The sequence below is a fragment of the Chelonoidis abingdonii genome, chromosome 9 (genome assembly GCF_003597395.2).
Source record: "Chelonoidis abingdonii isolate Lonesome George chromosome 9, CheloAbing_2.0, whole genome shotgun sequence".
NCBI lineage: Eukaryota > Metazoa > Chordata > Testudines > Testudinidae > Chelonoidis > Chelonoidis abingdonii.
In genome coordinates this window covers 2,295,142-2,315,716 of record NC_133777.1, presented here as the reverse complement: position 1 = coordinate 2,315,716, position 20,575 = coordinate 2,295,142, and the positions used below count along the sequence as shown (strand labels likewise).

The window sequence follows — 20,575 nt, the reverse complement described above, 5'->3', positions numbered from 1 at the left end:
CGCCCCGCCCCGCCCTGCTCACTCCCGTGCACTGTTGGCACCCCAGGCATTGCAGCTCTGCCCACACAGCAATGGGGTCGTGTGCCTCCTGCAGCCGCGCGCTGTATGCCAAGGCAGGAAACTCCCCTCGCAGGCCCCGCCCGTCCCATGCGCGCGGCATTTGCTTCCATCCCGGGGCCGGGCCGGGGCCGTGGCCTGGCGCGATTGGTTGCCCCTTGGCAGAGCTCAGCCGGGCCCCCGTTGCCCGCCCCGGGCTGCCGGCAGGGGGTGCCCACGCGCAGGGAGCCCCGCCGACTGAGGCGCCGCTGGGCCTGGCCGCCATGGGCGGGCGCCCACCCGTCGCGGCCGGAGGGTGTCGGTCCGGCCGAGTCCTTGGTGCCCAACCCAGCTCCGCGGGCAACCTGCTGGGCGCCCGGGAGGAGAACGCGGCTGCAGCTCAAGGTGCGAGGGTGGGAATGAGAGGACAGGGAGGGGCGGTTGGTGGGAGAGGAGGTTATGGTGAGGAGAGAAGGGGGGGGCTGGATGGGGGCTGGGGAGGGCGGGTGTGGAGAGGAGGTTATTGGTGAGGGTGAGAGCAGAGGGGGGCTGCTGAGGGGCTGGGGGGGCGCGGTTCCAGATGTGGTGGTGGGAAGAGGAGGTTTATGGTGAGGGAGAGAAGGGGCTGTGAGTGCTGGGGGAGGGGCGGTGTGGTGGGAGAGGAGGTTAATGGTTGGGGGAGAGAACGTGGGTGCTGGAGGGGGCTGGGGGAGGGTCAGGTGATGGTAGAGGAGGTTTGATGGTGCAGGGGGAGGAGAGAAGGGGGGGCTGGGAGGAGGTTGGTGGGAGAGGGAGGTTATGTAGGGGGGAGGAGAAGGGGGGCTGGGTGGCAGGGGCGGGTTGTGTGGGAGAGGAGGCTGTTGGTTGAAGGGGGAGAGAAAGGGGGGCTGGAGGGGGCTGGGGGGAGGGCGGGTGGTGGTACGGGAATTTAGGTTGGCTGGAGGGGGCTGGGGGAGGGGCGCGGCCGCCCTGGTGGCGTACAAGTGGCTTGGGGGCTGTCCTCCAGCGCTGCTGTTTTTGTCAGAGGAAGCAGACCAGCTGTTGCCCCCAGAAGCAGTTGGCCCATCCCTGCACCCCTCGTCCCCCACTAGAGCTTCCACCCATGCACTCAAGGTCTTCCCCACCGCACCCACACACAGAGGCCCTAGACCACCTTTTTACCTTCTCAGTGCCCTGGGTCTTCTGCTGTCCCCACTCCCAGCCATCCCCGAGTCCCTGCCTGCATGGTACAGGAACAAGGCCCAGCTCATTTCTAACTCACTCCTCCATGGTGCCTGAGGCCCTTAGTGGAGGCTGGAGTCACCACTTCAGGTCTCCAAGTGGGGACCAGAAAGTTTTGCAGAGAGATGATAGATTCATAAATTCGTGCACCAGCTATTGCTAGGTCTCTTTCTATGCAGTGACATTTTGCTCCCACCGACACAGCTTTCTGAAACTGAATAATTTAGCCTAATGGGAGAAAGAGCCTGATTCTCTCCATTTTATGACGTTGTACCATCATTGACCCCTATGCAAGACAGCGTACAATGCTACCAGGCCAGACTAGCAGTGGATTGCACCCATCTTGCACAGGGATAAATGACTGCATGAGGGCTTCTAGGTAGGATGGTAATACAAATAAGTTGCAAGACAGTGGCAAATCAGCACCTAAAGAGTCTGGATTCCTTTCTGTACCTGCCTCTTCCCCACCTTTGCGGTGTGACCGTGGACATGTTACTTCTTTACAGTGTAGTTGTTAGGCTAACTTCATCAATGCTTATGAAATGCTCAAATACGCCACAGGAATGTCTCATAGTACACAGTTAAAAGCTGTCAGTGCCAGGGAACAACAGCTTTTATGTAAACACATCTGGTTCTCTTTCCTGGCTAGAAGTTCCTGCTGCACAGGTTATTTTTTGTTGCCAAGCTATCAGAAAGAGCAGACAGGCGAGACATTACAGGTACAATAATATATTTTCATCAATCTGCCTTTTGACTATTTTAACTTGTAAGATACTTGCCTTTGGGATGCAGACTCTGTAGGTGAGGGGTAACAGAGAAATTTCAGGGCTAACCCAGCAGAAACAGCTGCTCTCCTGGATTCTGTATAGTTCATTTAAAAAGAGAGGATAGAGTTCCCAATACAGCTTTAATGACAAACAAATGTATCCTTAAATAATGACCTAGCATGGGAGAATACACCAGTCTCTTTGGATCCTATAATAAAGCTAAACTGCCTTTAAGGTAAGGCCAGATATGTTGCTGATCCTGAAAGGAATCAGTTACATGACCACCACAACCAGGTTTATTCACTGATGAAGTAATTAAGAGGCTGATATAACAAAGCTTGCTGTACAAATACATTTCTTATTTGTTCCAATACTATAAATGATAAATTCTTCATACTTACCCCCTAACACCTAGAGCAAACCTGTGATATCAGATAAAAGACATACTTTTAAAGTGCTGCTACCTGTTTCCCACCCTCACAGCCCTTTCTTCCTAAGTCCACGAACTCTCAGTGCCATGTCTGTCATTGTCAGCTGCACACCAGTGTCATGGCTGAAGAGGACCTGAATCCATTGTTTTCACAGCTTCATCCCCAACAAGAAAAAGATGAGCACTGTGACCTCACTTTGTTGTGAATTAAGCAGCACCACTTGGATTTAAATCCAGTGCATCGTGTATGCAGAGGGGGCGGGATAACTGCAGTACATTTAACCTTTCAACATACCCTTTGTGTTTGCTGTGACAAGCGATGAATACAGTTTTAAAAAAAACCCCTCAACACACCAATTATTTCATAACCCAAACTGGAGAAGAAATGTGTGACAGTAGTTGACATTTCCTTCTGCTATCACACCGGGGGACTGGGTTTGGGATTCATTAAATCATTTCTTCTCTACCTTTACAGTAAGCGGTGATTTTTTCAGTTATGCGCCAGAGGGAGCTGGCTTTGTCCTCAAGGAGATCAGACTTGGCATGAACTCAAATATGGAAAGTAGCAGTTACTGTGATGCATTCACAATGGTGTAACAGCTGAAGATTTATGCTGCGATGGTCAGGGACAGCCCCTAGGTGTCAGCCTGATCACCCTATTGAGCAGGTCTAATTCCATACCTAGTGTTTTATTACCCCTCCCTCCCCCGACTCTTTCATTCAGGTTTTTTTTTTTATTAAGCATCCATCCTAAGCTGTAGCCGCTACACAGTTCTAGCAAATGTTTAATACAAAGGATACACAACCCACAGATAATGGACTGATGAACCTAGCTGGTTAGATACTACTGCAATAAAAAGTTAGCACTTGTCAAGAGTCCTTGCTTAGTACTAAATATGGGAGCAAATATGGGCACAGCTATCAATAAGCAACCCTGAAGGGAATGGGGAAATCCTTATTTTCACCGTAGGAGACTGATTCTGTGACCTATGTTCAATTATGACTGTTTCTGTTAAACCAAATGATTACAGTATATTGAATACCTTGATGAATGAACATAAGAACAGCCATACTGGCTCAGACCAAAGGTCCATCAAGCCCAGGATCCTGTCCTCTGACAGTGGCCAATGGCAGGTGCCCCAAACGGAATGAACAGACAGGTTGTCATCAAGTGATCCGTGCCCTGCACCCAGTCCCAGCTTCTGGCAAACAGAGGCTAGGGACACCACTCCTGCCCATCTTGGCTAATAGCCATTGATGGACCTATCCTCCATGAATCTATCTAGCTCCCTTTTGAAACCTGTTATAGTACAGGCCTGCATGACACCCTCTGGCAAGGAGTTCCAGAGGTTGACAGTGCATTGCATGAAAAAATACTTTCTTGTGTTTGTTTTAAACCTGCTACCTATGAATTTTGTTTGGTGGCCCCTTGTTCTTGTACTATGAGAAGGAGTAAATAGCACTTCCTTATTTACTTTTTCTATACCACTCATGATTTTACAGACCTCTATCGTATTCCCCCTTAGTCGTCTCTTTTCCAAGCTGAAAAGTCCCAGTCTAACAAATCTCTTCTCATACGGAAGCCGTTCCATATCCCTAATAATTTTTGTTGCCCTTTTCTGAACCTTTTCCAATTCCAATATATCTTTTTTGAGATGTGGCGACCACATCTGCACTCAGTATTCAAGGTGTGGGCGTACCATGGATTCATATAGAGGATGCAGTAGTTATTGGTGCCATTACCAAACAGCTACACATTTAGCTCCAAAAGTCAGAGGCAAGGATTCTTATCCATGTGCATTTGTAAAACTCTCACAGATTTATTTCTAAAACATTCCCAACCCATATGGCCTTTGGGTGCTGCACAGTTAAAAAAACAACTACAATAAAGACAGAGCTAAGCATTCAATGCAACAGTTGTTAGGGGAAATTCTGGGCACTCTTTGCTACTTGCCTCAGCTAATACACCAAGTACAAGTTTTAGGTGCACCGTGTTAAGATTTAAGCCTATTGCTGAAATCTCATATTAATTATATTAGCCACTAATCAATCTGATTAGCTGGTCCCAATTTTACTGAATATGATACTTGAGCAAAGCCAGTTTCAGAAAATCTAGGAGTCTTGTTTCTTCCCTGCATAATTGGATCATGTGCATATAGGAAGAGAATAGACTCCCAAGCCAATGACTATTTTTAATGTTTCTTAGATTTAAGGAGTCAGTTTATTCATTCACTTAGTGATGGCCTGTGACAGTAGTGAGTATGGCACAGGGTGAGGAGGTGAAATGCTAGTTTTCTGAAGTTGTGCACTGTATTCCCATATGACAGGTAATCCTATGTTTTTTAAATAAGGGTTACCCATGAAAGACCTGTTTCAGAACATATTCTTAAAATACCACTAGGGCAGAACCTAGTCTCAGTCTGATCTTCATCCTTCTTATCCAGCTCCAGAAAAGTTAAAGCAATAGATACTATCAAATGTACTTTTATTTTTAATGGATTATTTTGAGACCTAAAATCTAGGAGTTGGGAATATTGAAAACAGAAGCAGTAATTATCTGCTTGGCTTTTATCATGCAGAGAGCTTAACTCGAAGTAAATGCCAGTACGTTACCTTTGACCCTTCCTCAGGCTGCAATAATATGAGGGGAAATAAATCACTCATGGGTTATCTAGGAGTATTTCCATAGAACTCCCCTTCTGACCACAATTTTTTAATTTTATTTTAAGATGAGCTACGAAACATGTCAAATTACAACCGCCTCAGTGGTTGGGAGTTCTCAGTGTGGGCTAATGGCTGTAAAAAATTACAAGAGCTAAACATACCCTTCCTTCTTCAGCAAATCGCCTTCCATTACAGCCATGCTGACAGGCCTCTTCCTCTCCAGTGTCCCTGACTCATACTCGCTCCCAAGTTGTGAGGAGTGATTGGAATTAGTGGCAGGTAAAGCAACAAATGCTCCAGATACATTAAAATCCACATCTGGATGAGGACAGATAAAGCACTTTAAGACATGTATGTACACAGAAGCAGTGCATCAATATTTTATATTCCTAATTATTTCACAGTGTAGGAAAGCCATGGAACTAGTATTGACAGAATTCTCCCTTCGCTGCAAGTCTTTACCTTCAGGGAAGAACCAGTCTGCATGCTGAATTATTGGTTCTATAATTGCTACCACGTGGACAGAAGTTGCTGCTGCCATTTCAGCAAGAGATCTGTGGACGAAATTCAGAAGATCGTGATCTTGATACAGACACCTCTTTCGAAGCCAAAAATACTGTTTATAAAATATAAAGTGAGCACTGTACACTGTGTTCTGTGTTGTAATTGAAATCAATATTTGAAAATGTAGAAAACATCCAAAAATATTTAATAAATTTCAATTGGTATTCTGTTGTTTAACAGTGCGATTAAAACTTCAATTAATCACATGAGTTAACTGCAATGAATCAACACCCCTACTGGTGGGATTAGTAACCAAGAATCAGTTGTCTCTAGGACTGTCCATGTTGTTCCAATCTATTCAAGTAATGCCCCTAATTTGCAATTCTGAGTGAAGGTGGCAGGACAACATTCTCTGTAGAGTTCATCAGTACCAGAGGAAATAGCGCCCCCCCACCCCACCTCTGGCTGAGCACTTGAACTTTCCAGTGGTCCCACCTCAGTATCTATGATCCAGCTTGGAAGCTCATCATACGCCAATAGCATCTGATCAGTTATTTTTATATTCGTTTTTTTAAACTGAACCTTTGTAACAACACCGCTTTTTCCTTTGTAGACCTCCAGCGGCACATTATATCAGATCCTCCAAGATTTAGCTTCTCTCCAGAAGCAAGGCTCCAGGTAAGCATTTCAAAGAAACCAGCTCATGTGGAAGTAAATTTTAATGCAGGAATGACAATGAATGTGTTATGGTAAAACGAACATTCGGTAATGTAATGTAATAATAGAAGATATACCAATCTCCTAGAACTGGAAGGGACCTTGAAAGGTCATCAAGTCCAGCCCCCTGCCTTCACTAGCAGGACCGGGTATAATTATTATAGAGAAATAGCGTAGTTGGGTTACATTTTAATTTGTGTGAAAAATATTTTCCTTGTTTAGATTTATGATCTGTATGTATCCTTCCTTGTTCTTCAGGTGCCGCATGACTCTCTTTTGCAAGGAGGAATGGCTCTTTTCCTCCTCTTCAGTATCCTATTCAAAACTAGATAGGTGACAATGAGTACCAAGAAAGGTGGCAAACTCCTCCATTGAAATTTCTCTGATTTGCCTTGGACTTCAGTTCTTTACCAGTTCTCCTGCCCTCTGAGAGCCCTGCCTAGCATTTAATTTGGCTGTACGGTTTCCAAATTCTGCTTTGAACAAAACATGTTTTTAGATGTAGGTATGTCACTGTGTGCCCTACTAGCCACTGGGTGGCACCTCCTGGCAATTGGCTCCACCTAGTTCAGCACCCCCTTTTTTCTCTTTCCTTGTTGCAGTTCTCCTCCCACTCCGAGTCACAGCATGGCTGCTTTGTGACTCAGCCCTCCGTCCAGATCACTGTTTTTCCCTCTTTGGGGGAGTGGGTGGGGGTCTTTTGCTACCAGCAGGGTCATGCAATCCTCACACACGCTTCCCTGACTGGGCCACTTCCACAGTGACTCAGGCAGTTTTGCCATTCAATGCCTCATGCTGTGCCACTTTGCAGCAGACAGTAGAGGGACCCAGGCCTGCCCTCTGTTCTGGGTTCGAGTCTATGACCCTCAGCAAGCAATAAAGGTGCATGTCTACATCAACAGTACTGGTCTCACCCACCATGCATCTTGTCCCTTATGTCAGGGAGCAGGGCTGCAGGCTTCCTCTCTGCTGCCCTCCTGGCTTTATAGAGGCCCTGCCTGGTCCTTCTAATTATCTCCCTCTACACAGCTAAATAGCCCCCAATTTACAGCTTAATTAGCTGATTGAGCCCACCTGGCCTAATTCAGCTGTTGCAGTGGTAGAGTGGAGAGTACACCCCAGCACAAGATGCAGAAAAGGAGACAGTAGGAACATGCTGAAAACATCTCAGGTCTTTGCTTTCATTTTGTAATTGGCTGCTGTTGTAGTCACTCATCAGGTGCATAAACTTCTACAAATCAAAACCACACCCCACAAAATATAATTACTCTTCAAGATAAGAATCTTAAGATGTGGTCAGATAAGACCACCATATCAATAGTTAGATCCAAAATGGAGCTAGGTGATCGCTAGTATAGGCAGGAAGTTTAAAAAAAAATTAAAAATAGTGACGGTCCATATGATGCAAGTAATCAAACATTGCCAGTTTATGAAATACACCATGTCTGGTCAAGTATCAGAGGGGTAGCCGTGTTAGTCTGGATCTGTAAAAGCAGCAAAGACNGGCCTCCCACAGCAAAAGCTGTATTCTTATGCAAAAACCCTGGGTTCTGTCTGCCCAACCATCCCTGTCAACCCTGGCTGATGTAGTGCAAGGCAGGCTCTAAGGGTCTAGTTCATTTAAGGCTTTAAAGAAAAGGACTAGAACCTTAAAATTAGGGCTGTCAAGCAATTAAAATAATTAATTGTGATTAATTGCATGATTAAAAATTGTGATTAATTGTACTGTTAAACAATAGAATGCCATTTATTTTTATTACAAATATTTGCACTGTAAAAATGATAAAAAATCGTATTTTCAGTTCACCTTATACAAGTACTGTAATGCAATCTCTTTATTGTGAAAGTGCAGCTTACAAATGTAGATTTTTTTTTTATTGTTACAGAACAGCATTCAAAAATACAACTGTAAAACTTTAGAGCCTACAAGTCCACTCAGTTCTTCTTCTTATTCAGTCAATCGCCAAGACAAGTTTGTTTACATTTACAGGAGATAATGCTGCCAGCTTCTTGTTTACAATGTCACTTGAAAGTGAGAACAGACATTTGCATGGCACTGTTGTAGGCTCTAAAGTTTTACAGTTGTATTTTTGAATGCAGGTTTTTTGGTACATAATTCTACATTTGCAATATCTATCATGAAAGTTGAACTTACATTACAGTACTTATGAGATGAACTGAAAAATACTGTTTTTACAGTGCAGATATTTGTAATAAAATATAAAGTGAGCACTGTACACTGTGTTCTGTGTTGTAATTGAAATCAATATTTGAAAATGTAGAAAACATCCAAAAATATTTAATAAATTTCAATTGGTATTCTGTTGTTTAACAGTGCGATTAAAACTTCAATTAATCACATGAGTTAACTGCAATGAATCAACACCCCTACTGGTGGGATTAGTAACCAAGAATCAGTTGTCTCTAGGACTGTCCATGTTGTTCCAATCTATTCAAGTAATGCCCCTAATTTGCAATTCTGAGTGAAGGTGGCAGGACAACATTCTCTGTAGAGTTCATCAGTACCAGAGGAAATAGCGCCCCCCCACCCCACCTCTGGCTGAGCACTTGAACTTTCCAGTGGTCCCACCTCAGTATCTATGATCCAGCTTGGAAGCTCATCATACGCCAATAGCATCTGATCAGTTATTTTTATATTCGTTTTTTTAAACTGAACCTTTGTAACAACACCGCTTTTTCCTTTGTAGACCTCCAGCGGCACATTATATCAGATCCTCCAAGATTTAGCTTCTCTCCAGAAGCAAGGCTCCAGGTAAGCATTTCAAAGAAACCAGCTCATGTGGAAGTAAATTTTAATGCAGGAATGACAATGAATGTGTTATGGTAAAACGAACATTCGGTAATGTAATGTAATAATAGAAGATATACCAATCTCCTAGAACTGGAAGGGACCTTGAAAGGTCATCAAGTCCAGCCCCCTGCCTTCACTAGCAGGACCGGGTATAATTATTATAGAGAAATAGCGTAGTTGGGTTACATTTTAATTTGTGTGAAAAATATTTTCCTTGTTTAGATTTATGATCTGTATGTATCCTTCCTTGTTCTTCAGGTGCCCCGCATGACTCTCTTTTGCAAGGAGGAATGGCTCTTTTCCCTCTTCAGAGTATCCTATTCAAAACTAGATAGGTGACAATGAGTACCAAAAAAAGTGGCAAACTCCTCCATTGAAATTTCTCTGATTTGCCTTGGACCTTCAGTTCTTTACCAGTTCATCCTGCCCTCTGAGACGCCCTGCCTAGCATTTAATTATTGGCCTGTACGGTTTCCAAATTCTGCTTTGAACAAAACATGTTTTTAGATGTAGGTATATGTCACTGTGTGCCCTACTAGCCACTGGGTGGCACCTCCTGGCAATTGGGCTTCCGCCTAGTTCAGCACCCCCTTTTTCTCTTTCCTTGTTGCAGTTCTCCTCCCACCTCTCGAGTCACAGCCATGGCTGCTTTGTGACTACAGCCTCCGTCCTGGGGGGGGGGGGGGAGATCACTGTTTTCCCTCTTTGGGGGAGTGGGTGGGGTCTTTTTGCTACCAGCAGGGTCATGCAATCCCTCACACAGCCACGCTTCCCTGACTGGACCACTTCCACAAGTGACTCCAGGCAGTTTTGCCATTCAACTGCCTCATGCTGGTGCCACTTTGCAGCAGACAGTAGAGGGACCCAGCCTGCTGCCCTCTGTTCTGGGGTTCGAGTCTCGAATGACCTCTCAGCAAGCAATAAAGGTGCATGTCTACTACATCAACAGTACTGGGTCTCACCCACCATGCATCTTGATCCCTTATGTCAGGGAGCAGGGCTGCAGGCTTCCTCTCTGCTGCCCTCCTGGCTTTAATAGAGGCCCGTGCCTGGCGCTTCTAATTGATCTCCCTCTACAACAGCTAATAGCCCCCCAATTTACAGCTCTAATTCAAGCTGATTGAGCCCACACTGGCCTACATTCAGCTGTTGCAGGTGGTAGAGTGGAGAGTACACCCCAGGGCACAAAGATGCAGAAAAAGGAGACACGTAGAGGACATGCTGAAAACATCTCAGGTTCTTTGCTTTCATTTTGTAATTGGCTGCTGTTGTAGTCACTGCCATCAGGTGCAATTAAACTCTCTACAAATCAAAACCACACCCCACAAAATATAATTAACTCCTCAATAGATAAGAATCTTAAGATGTGGTCAGTATAGACCACCCATCATCAATAGTTAGATCCGAAAAATGGAGCTAAGGTGAATCGCTAGTATTACGGCAGGAAGTTTAAAAAAAATTAAAAATAGTGACGGTCCATATGATCAAGTAATCCCAAACATTTGCCAGTCTTATGAAATAACCACCATGTCCCTGGTCACAGTATCAGAAGGGGTAGCCGTAATGTTAGTCTGGATCTGTAAAAGCAGCAAAGACTCTTGTGCACCTCTTGTGGCACCTTATAGACTAACAGACGTTTTGGAGCATGAGCTTTCGTGGGTGCATCTGACGAAGTGGGTATGGACCCATGAAAGCTCATGCCCCAAAACGTCTGTTAGTCTATAAGGTGCCACAAGACTCTTTGCTGCTTTTACAAGTCTGGTCAGAAACCTTTTATCTGTACAGAAGAATGAAGGAATTCAGACTATAGCTAACTTTCTTCACTCAGCGCTTTGTTACAGGAAATTAAGATTTTAGTGGTGTCACACAACATCCCAACGAGGCTCTTCCTGCAGTGGTATGTCACAATGGTGACACTGCCTGTGACATACCTAGAAGATGTGACGCAATCACAGTCTACAGAAGAGGTGGTCACTGAATGTCTTACGCTCCTCCTCAAACTGGGAACATACCTTTCAAAGACTTTTAAGGTGAAACTTACATTAAAATAGAAATGTTTAAGTTCCTATTCTAAATTAACCTTTTTTCAAAACTGAGTTTACAAATGCAAGTAAGGGCTGGTTTATTCTCATCTTGCTGTGCATTTACCGGCCTTTCTCCTGGGACTCTAGAATGGTGTAGGGAGGGGAATGAAGAAAACACTTGTCTTATTTCAATCTTCCAAGCTACACTGGCTTGTTTAGTGCAGCCACTGGTTACATCTTTGCAGACCATCACTGACTGCATTAACAAGCTGAAAACAGTACAGATTTCATTACCCTCTAAATTCTGGTTACCCAGCAGAGCCTGCTCCAGTGTTCTGAACAGAGCAAGTATAACACTTGTAAATAGGGAAGATAAAATCAGATATGCTTCTTTTGGCCCATTCCCTTAGTTAGGGGATAGGAATGTCATGGATGTATTTAATTAATTTGTAACAAATCTAACTGCACTGAAATATTATTTTATTTTACACACAGGTGAGCAGTAAGGGACTGGGTGACAATCTACATACCCTTGTTCCAGAACTTCTAATCCCAGCAGAAACAATTAACTACTTGTTCAAGGCAAAAGAATTTATGAGTCCAGAAGCATTTCTAAAAATGTATAACAATCCTTTACAGCCTGCCATGGCTTCAGGTACTTCAGCAGTTTTACAAGGCAATTGGTTGGGATGAATTGTTAGGGAACAGGGTTAGTGTTCTGTATTATCTCTGGAACCAAACTTCTGGCTCACGTAATGGTGAAAGTCTAGGGATGCTAACAGTGAGTGCAAAGTGTAGAATCTGACACTAATTGAGTGTACCTATTAACAAGAGATTCCTTCCCTGTTAAGAACTCTTCTAAATACATAGGGGTATGTGTCACAGTTGCCTTTTAAAGTTATTCCATGAAATCACCACCTCATCTGAAAATATTTAATATTGTCCTTTCACAAGTACAGTAATGAGCTTTTCATTCCAGCTGCAGCATGTGATTGTGTGCCTGAGGCAAAACAAGATTAGAATCTTGGCCTGCTGCTTAGTGTTACTGGTAACACCCTCTCCTCCACTTCTAGGGGTTCAATAGGAGTGGGCATTTGATGCTTTTGATTAGAGCTGCCAGCTGTGCATGTGAAGGGGGGAGGAGAAAGGGCAAAACTCAGAAGTAGAGGTGCTTTCACAGGAACTGTTGCCCATTTTGTTCATGCAGGTCCCTCCAATTGTTGCCATGCTGCGTGGGAGGGACAGAGCTACAATGTAGACAGGAAAGGTTACTAGGAATGCAAGCTGCTTTCCTGAAAGGAAGCTCAAGGCCTTTTCTGCTCTATGTGGGGAACAATCAGGCTAAGTAGATGGGTGAAGTCTTACTCCTGAACCTATATTAGAATAAGCCTGTTTTTAATCTGGCAGACAAAGCCATTCTGAAATGCATCATTTCTATCCCCCTACAGTACTAGAGGGTTGCAGGACTGAAGTGTAACCTGCAAGGCCTATAAGAGGTAGCATGTTCCCCCAATTAACCCTAAGGGCTAGTCTGATATTTTGACTAATATGGGCTAGTTGGAGAGTTGTAGGATGTAGGGGTTAAATAAATCACTTTTAGCTGCTAGTATGAATATTGGCTCAATTCCATTTCAGTGATTGAGGCTTTCATCTTTTCTTCCTCACAGAAACCGTGTGGCCTACCCCATGTCACTTGTATCCATGATACACCTGACTAAAGTACTTCCTCCTTAGCATTGTCATGTTTTCATCATTTACAAGACACTCTTCAAGGCCCCCTTGAATTCTGTGTAACAAAGTGACCAAGCTACCCTGGATGCTGGTCTTTTAGAGACAATGCACTTCTAAGCTGACATTCTTCCGGGAGACTAGTGGAAGTATGAAGGAGATTCTATGCAGTAGGAGAGGGTTGGGAAGAGGACTTCAATGTAAGTCATGTTATCTGCTGTATAAAATGTGAATAAATAGACTTTCAAGGACAGTGAAACTATGGAATGTGACTATCACTGTGCATGAGTTATACCAAAAAATTCAGAGGCAAGGTCAAATAGGTATGAGTAGCACATGAGCTTGTATACAAATTATGACTATCATACAAGTATGATTAAAGGACTAGAAAAAATAACCTCTAAGAAGATTGAAAAAATTGGGTTTGTTTAGTCTGGAAAAAGAGAAGACTGAGGGGCGATAGACTTTTCATGTATGTAAAAATAATTTTTCTTAAGCCAATTACATCTTGTCCTAGCCTCAGAGGTTAAATTACAGCTAGGGAGCTTTAGGTTCAACATTAGGAAAACCACCCTGACAGTTAGGAAGTTTAAGCACTGGAATAACTTGCCTAGGGAAGTTGTGGAATCTTCCTCATTGTTCAACCTGCTCTTAAAAATCCCCAAACACCTGTCAGGGATGGTCTAGATAATACTTAGTTCTGCCATGAATGCAGGGGACTGGACTAGAGACCTCTTGAGATCCCTTCCAGTCCTTTGATTCTGTCTCTCTTGTATAGTCTATGAAAGATACACTAGTTGAGCTCTCAGCCATACTTTCCCTGGTTGAGTAAAGTGGCTACGTTTGAGGCTTGATACCTATTAAAGAGTAGCAGTTAAAGCTCAGCATTGAAGTCCTGGTGTGTTTTCAGTGGATCACAAAGATGCAAGGAGAAGTTAGTTATATTTGGATACTGGAATAAACAGGCCTTCAAATGACAAGGCAGAATCCTTTAATTTTATAAATGCTCACTCAGCTGATGAATCCAAACATATGTTCAAAATTCAACCAATTTAAATGAAAAGCATAAACATTTCCACTGTTTCACCTTGAAACAGTTATGAATTTCACATAAAAAGCAGGTAGGTTAACACAAATAACTATGACATACAGATAATGGTCAGTACTTAAAGTAGCAATAAAATGATTAAAGATACAGTAAGTTTCTTTCTACAATATGACAGTCCTTCAAGGCACTGAAATACATCCACAGTTTTGACAGGCAACTGATAACCAGCAGTCACCACCAGCACTCTGGCATTTTTTGGTTCATACTTTAACAAAAGTCTGCAGCAAGTGAGTGAGGGGAAGTCTCTTGCAAGGCATCTCTGTTTTAATATAATGTTTAAGAACTAGGAACAAAAGTAAACAGTGACATTAAGTAGGTTATTTCCATACATGCACTTTAAATAGTAAGTGATGCGCTGCTTTTTATTCTTTCGGGATTTCTGCTAATGCCATGGGTATTAGCAGCAATTAAGCTTCCTATGTAAAATTTCCACAGTAATCAACTCTTCCCATCCAGGATTTTTGAAAACCACTGTCAAGACACAGATCATTAAACTTCTTCTGTACAGTTAAATTGCCTTACATGTAAGTAGAGCCTTCAGACGGTTCCACCATATCTTCAAAAAAGCTTTTCACTGTTAGGTCTTGATTTGCTATTTTTCCACGTGGACAGAAAGGTTTTTTAAAATGTTTTGGAGTATTTGGTTTCTTTTACAGAGCAGTGCTTTCTGTATCATTGTCAACATTAAGCACGAGATGGTTGTGCAATTCCTTGCTTGCAGACTCTGTAGGAAGCTCTGAAGAGAGGGGTCTAAGTGGTTCTTGAACATTGGAATTGGAGTCTACAAAAAAAGCAGAAAAATGTAAAGTGTACAGTGTCTGGACAGTCATTAGATCTCAGGTGTATTTCCTTATAAATACAGGGAAAGGGAACAGATCCAAGTAGGACAACAGGTTTTGCAAGTTCAGGGCCTGCATATGCCCACACAAGCCACTTAAGAAAAAATGGAATGAGGTTTGAGTAGCTTCCTCCCAGCCATCCTGTCATTGTCACCTGGCCTTACAGATAACAAGCTAAAAAGAAACTGAAACATTTCCAAGTGTCCCAATTACACTGCCTTGTAAGATTACCAGCTTCTGCTGAGAACAACCCACTTGAAGGAAACAAGAATAATTTTGATCTATAAAGAGTATTTAAGTCAAATATCCTCCATTACTTGTTAAGTAACTAGACATGTATGATATCCAGGGGAGGTGTCCTATTACAGGTAGAAGAAAGGAGGAACTATTTAACAATCAAAAACACATCAATGGTCCCAAAGAAAGGGTTGGGTTCCAGGTTCTTTCTCTTGCCAGTAGGAACATATTGTAGTTTGTTTGCTCAATGGACAGGATGATTTTGTTCTGTGCCCTGTCTGTAGAAGGTATCTAGAAAAAAGTGACAGGGGATGTCAATCTTGCAGTTCTGATGGTGTTTAGAACAGGGCAGAAAGCCAAGGAAAAACAGCTACCATTTGAATGAAAGCATTCAACCTCAGTTGTTTCGAAAGTACAAGTGTTCATAATATGCCACATACACTTCAGCTTCATCAAGAACACCGATCAATTATTTATTCCTCTGGCTCAAAGCTGGCATGGAGAGCAAATTTTAAACCTTGAAGAAGCTTCAAAAGATATCAAAACACTAAGCATCAACAGAAACAAATGGGTAAATATTACTCCATTTTAACATGGAAGGCTGGGCCCAAGGATTGTCAGTGCAGAGGTGAATCAAAATTTAGGAGACTACTCCTGTCCTTCACACTTTAAAGCAGCAAATCAAATTTTATGTAAATCTTTGCTCAAGGATATTAGGGAAAAAAAAGTCTGGCAAAATCCAGGTTAATTGCAGTGATGTTTGGCTGTCTTTGTAAGGTGCACTGGAGTCCCTGATCAGTACCTCAAAGGTCCTATGCTGATAGCTTTTTGCCAGAATGCTTAATCAGGTCCTACACACATGAACTCATAAGATCCCATGGCCATTTTTGTAATAGGATTCCAATTTCACATAACTTTCAGCTTACTTTACATTCAACGTGGTGTAGATTCAAACCAGTAAAGTATGCGTTTCCTTCTCTAATTTTTGTATTATGGGTGTGTGAAGAAAAATCCAACACATATAACATCCATAAAGTGACTGAATTTCAAGTGATAACGTGAAATTTTACCTTTTAATCCTTAATTCCAAAGCTCCTACTGTTAGAAATCAGATAATAAAAGGTACAATAAAAAACGGTACCAGAATTTTAGAACAAACGTACCTAGGAGCACAGTAAACCAAATTGTATTATTGGTGAACCACCACCAAAAAGAAAAGTAAGACTTCCTTGTTTCCAGGTCAGAAGGAACTATGTTTTAATACTTGAAATAAAGGGCTTTACAACAATTTTAAAGACTTTTAAAAGTAAGGAATGTTGAAGACTTTATTAACTCATACACAACCGTCTTATACTCCTCACCACAAAGGCATTACACACTAGTCCTCAAATGCCAGTAAAGAAGACAAGGTGGGTGATGTAATTTCTTTTATTGGACCAAACTGCTGGGTGAAAAGAGAAGCTTTTTAAGCTACACAGAGCCTCTTCCTTTCCCTGCACTGAAGAAGAGCTCTGTGTAGCATGAAAGGGTCTTTCCACCAACCAAGAATTGGTTTCAATGAAAGATACTACTAACCATCTTGTGTTTCATATCCTGGAACCATACATTTGCAACACTGCAAATTACAATTAAAGACATTCCAAATCCCATCTCTGTTTTTTTAATACACCTTTTAAAATTCAGACTGCCAGGGATGAAACAAAGTTTTTTTTTTAAAATGGCAGGGCCCTTGAAGCATTTACACTCTTAGCAGTCTTACCACTTTCTACAAATTTAGTACTATTGAAATTTGCACTAGTAGGTTTAGTATTCCAAGAGCTTGTTTGAGAATCATGTTAGAAACTGTGTGTAACCTCCAGGGGAAGGCATGGGAACAGGAAGTGCTCCTCATCCATTATTTCATTGTGATGGATGGACTAGAAAAGCAGGGGGGACAGGAGGATAACGGGGTAGAAGATTTTTTTTTTTTGGCTACACGTAAAAAAAAATAGTAAAAAGGCACAGCTTCTTTCAATAACAACACAGAATAGAGAAACTCATTTTATGATTCCCTTTAAAAAATAAAAAAGTAAAAATAAGACATGAGAAATTATGATGCAAAACATCAAACTACATTCTAGTCCCTGAATGCATTTAGTATTTGTTAAATTTAGGGCAAACCATAAAAAGAAGAGCCATTCTTTTTGCCATGCTATACTAATGAATGCAAGCAAGCAGTGTTATGTGAACAGGTTAGTAGTGGGCATTAGTGCACATTCATCCATGACACTAGGCAATGTTTTGGCCAATTCAAATGCCTTTTCCTTACCATTAAACTTTCCAATTTCACGTTTCCACATTGAATAATGCAAGGTCTAAACATCTAGATTGTTTAATAAAATGGTTCAATTAGCATTTAAGCTAATTACTTTACAACCATTAACAAAATTTGAAGAGTTTACTCAAATCTACAGCATGACTAAGGAGTTTGGTATACACCCCTGCAAGCTTTCAGGGGTCACAGTTCAAATGTTAGACCGTTTATCTGCTAGTTTTAATCGGAGTTCCATAGTTTCAAACTTGTGAGTCTGATTTTCCCTAGTAATGCTATTTGTTTAAGCATAAAGTTAAGAGAGCCAGTCATAAACACAATGGATCAGTTAAAAATAATTTAAACAAAAGGAGCCAATTTATGAAAGCTAAACAGCACCCAGTGGTCTTTAAAATAAGTGTTTTTTTTTTCTTTTAAGGTGGCAAGCTGTAATAAGAGTAACTGTTTCTGTAACTTTTACGTAGTAATGAGTCTGGTGTTAAGTTAAGGATGAAAATTTTTATTTCCACCATAGTCTGTATGATTGTTCTCTAGTTTCCAAACAGTGGCATTGAATCCTATCCTAGTGTGGCTTGCAAGAGGTAAACTGAAGCATTGAAGAATTCAGCTTTTTTCTCCAATTCCCTAGCTTCCCAGGAGATTTAGTTTGAATATTCTTCTGAATGTATTTTGTTAGATTTAATATAGAATCCAATAATATAAACACTCCCTGCTTTTCCCTAGTCATGTAATAATGCCATAAGTAAGTTCTTATACTATTGCTTTACATCAGCACTGTCTGGCTGTTTGCTAAACTTGCCGCACTAAAGATTAAATTACTTTAGTAAAATTGTGGCCTTAAAACTTTTTCCCAGTCTGACATGACTGTCAAATGGGATCATTTGAGATACAGTTGGCAGAAGTCAGTCCCTCTGATATATTAAGAAAGTATATGGATCAAATCAAACACCTTAAGTTCTGCTTTAAGTGCCTTCTTTTACTAAAGAAATGAAATTTCCCCAAGCACAGCCTTGCAGAGTGTTGTCAGGTTACGGATATAGCCACACCTATCAGCTGTGCAGATCGCTGTAGCTCTGTTGTGACTGCCTCATTCGAAAACATTTAATGTTACAAAGATACGTAAACTCCTGTAATTCTGATGGCTAATATCCAAAGAGAGGGATTTGCCTAATTAACATGGCTCTTCCTAAATAACTCTTCGGGATTGACCTGACTATAAAATTCAGTTTTTAGCTGTTTGCCAGCAACAAAAGCCACTACACTCAGATAAAAGCAGGAAACTTCAAATGTATATGGAAAAATAACCTGAAGCCACAAACAAAAATGAGGAGTAATACAAACTGCAGAAAAACATCACATTGGAAAGGAGGCTCAGCCCTTCCTTTGCCCTACATTACCCCCCCAGAATAATCACTTGTCAGGCATGCTGCAAGAATCTCAGCCCTCAGCACTATTTTCCTAGTCTCAATTTGGAAACAGAATTTTTGCTATTATTCTGGAGAAGATTAATGTACTAGACCTGTGAAGAGCGGAAGTGAGATGGAAAAGGAAAAAGATTAAGCCCTTTTTAAAAGCCAGTTCACTTTTCAGTCAGTTTTGAACCAGCCAGTTTAGTGGGTAGTGTCAATTTAGAAATTACAATTAAGCTTCAGTCAATATTAATTTAAGTGGCATGTCTATAAATCCTAATAACCACGTCCTGGGGTAATTAAACATCAGGTATAAAGAACAAGGAGTACTCATGGCACCGTAGAGACTAACAATTTATTTTGGCATAAGCTTTCCGTGGCTAGAAACCCACTTCAATCAGATGCCATGGAGTGAAAATACAGTAGGAAATATATGGTTCAGTTTATTCGCCCACCATAAATGTTGCCTCAAAACAGATAGCGCCTGTTAAGCAAGTTCTAAACAACCTATTCTTATGGAACAGCTTGTAGTTGAATAGAGACCTGCTGCTCCCAATTAAGGAGGCTAGAGAGTTTACAGAATGCAAAATACAGACTGCCAGAAATGCAAGGAGATGTGCCAGTAGGCTTTTCTGCATTGGGGTTTAGTTCATGAACAGTGGGCGCCATTTATATGAGTAAGTTCAAGCAGTTAAAAATCTAAATACAAAATCCTAGTGTAAAAAGCTGCATTAGAAACAAAATATGAGTGGCAAAAAAAGTTTGCCTGTGCTAACTCCAACCTCTTCAGTTTGCAAAAGTTAACCCAAAGGAGTGGGAAACAGACATTTCAAATGGGCACTATGTCACTTTAGACCTTCCAGAAGTGGCAGTTCTGGTAACTGTTAATTTATTTGCAACGTTTTACAAGGTAACCCTTAAGGAGGATTCTTTCAAAAAAGCTTGCAAGTGAATATCAAAATGAAATGTGGGTCCTAATGTCCCTGTTACAAACTGACAACAATGTGTTAATAATGAGACCTGTGCAAAAATTTGACAAAAGCACACATTTTAAAGCGCATGAACAACAATAAAGCTACAGATATAAAAATAGCTGTGCAGGAGCATTTGGTAGGCTATATTGCAGGGTTTTGGATCAGTAGCAAACCTTATTCCAGTACACCTTCCCACCTGTTGAAAAGGCATCATGGGTAGAGCTATTAGGTAACCAGAATATAGTCGGCATTCCCAAACAAAATTAGTCTTTATTCCCTAAGATAGCTGAAGTGTCATTGGAAAGGATTTTAAAAACCATTAACAAATAAAGCAGATTTAAAAGCAATTAGTCTTAATGTTCATTTACCTTTCCTTTTTAAGGATCTAAAAGTCAGAAACTTAGCAGGAAGACATTTTCAAAAGTGCGGGTTTGTTGTGACTGGATGGTTACATTTTTTTTGTCCAGCTAAAATCATTACCAACCGACATCTCATCTTATAAAATGCAGACCTCAGCTGTTCCAGTGGAGCCTGCAAAATACGCAACCTTGTGCTCCATGAGGGATGTCTAAGCACTGCAATCAGATGTTGATTGCAGCTGTCTAGACATACCACAAGTTAAATTGATCTAACAGCCTAACAATAGCATAAAGCCACAGTAGCACCGACTAGCCATCTGAAATAGATTCCCTGGGTCCCCAAACGGCTTGTATAGCCATGCTGCTGCAGCTTCACTGCTACTGCTAACTTGCATCTCTGACTGCAGTGTAGTAAGACACACTTGAGTAGCAATG

General features: G+C 41.7%; 2 protein-coding genes across 7 annotated transcripts in view; one reads left to right on the top strand and one right to left on the bottom strand.

The window, feature by feature from the left end:
• The first annotated feature begins 320 nt into the window (after positions 1 to 320).
• On the top strand, positions 321 to 13,159 carry LOC116823682 (testis-expressed protein 47-like). Its single transcript, XM_075069048.1, has 7 exons — positions 321 to 449; positions 1,907 to 2,002; positions 2,854 to 2,928; positions 6,236 to 6,300; positions 10,980 to 11,181; positions 11,671 to 11,830; positions 12,843 to 13,159. The coding sequence occupies exons 1-7, from the start codon at positions 321 to 323 to the stop codon at positions 12,878 to 12,880; spliced, it is 765 nt and encodes a 254-aa protein (XP_074925149.1). The 3' UTR covers positions 12,881 to 13,159.
• A 718-nt stretch (positions 13,160 to 13,877) lies between these two features.
• Positions 13,878 to 20,575, bottom strand: part of ARHGAP17 (Rho GTPase activating protein 17) — a 92,282-nt gene continuing 85,584 nt past the window's right edge. For 5 of the 6 annotated variants that reach the window (XR_012656473.1, XM_075069126.1, XM_075069125.1 and 2 more), the window contains one exon: positions 13,878 to 14,792. Coding sequence is in view for 2 of the 6 variants with exons in the window: in XM_075069125.1 (XP_074925226.1) it covers positions 14,662 to 14,792 (131 nt within the window). In the remaining 4 variants the exon portion in view is untranslated. The remainder of the gene's footprint in view (positions 14,793 to 20,575) is intronic. The other variant, XM_075069127.1, reaches the window with a different exon arrangement.

Coding starts and splice junctions, on each gene's coding strand:
- LOC116823682 (XM_075069048.1), top strand. CDS start 321: ATGGGCGGGCGCCCACCCGTCGCGGCCGGAGGGTGTCGGTCCGGCCGA. Junction 450..1,906: donor CTGCAGCTCAAGGTGCGAGG/GTGGGAATGAGA, acceptor TTTCCTGGCTAG/AAGTTCCTGCTGCACAGGTT. Junction 2,003..2,853: donor TAATATATTTTCATCAATCT/GCCTTTTGACTA, acceptor GTGTGACAGTAG/TTGACATTTCCTTCTGCTAT.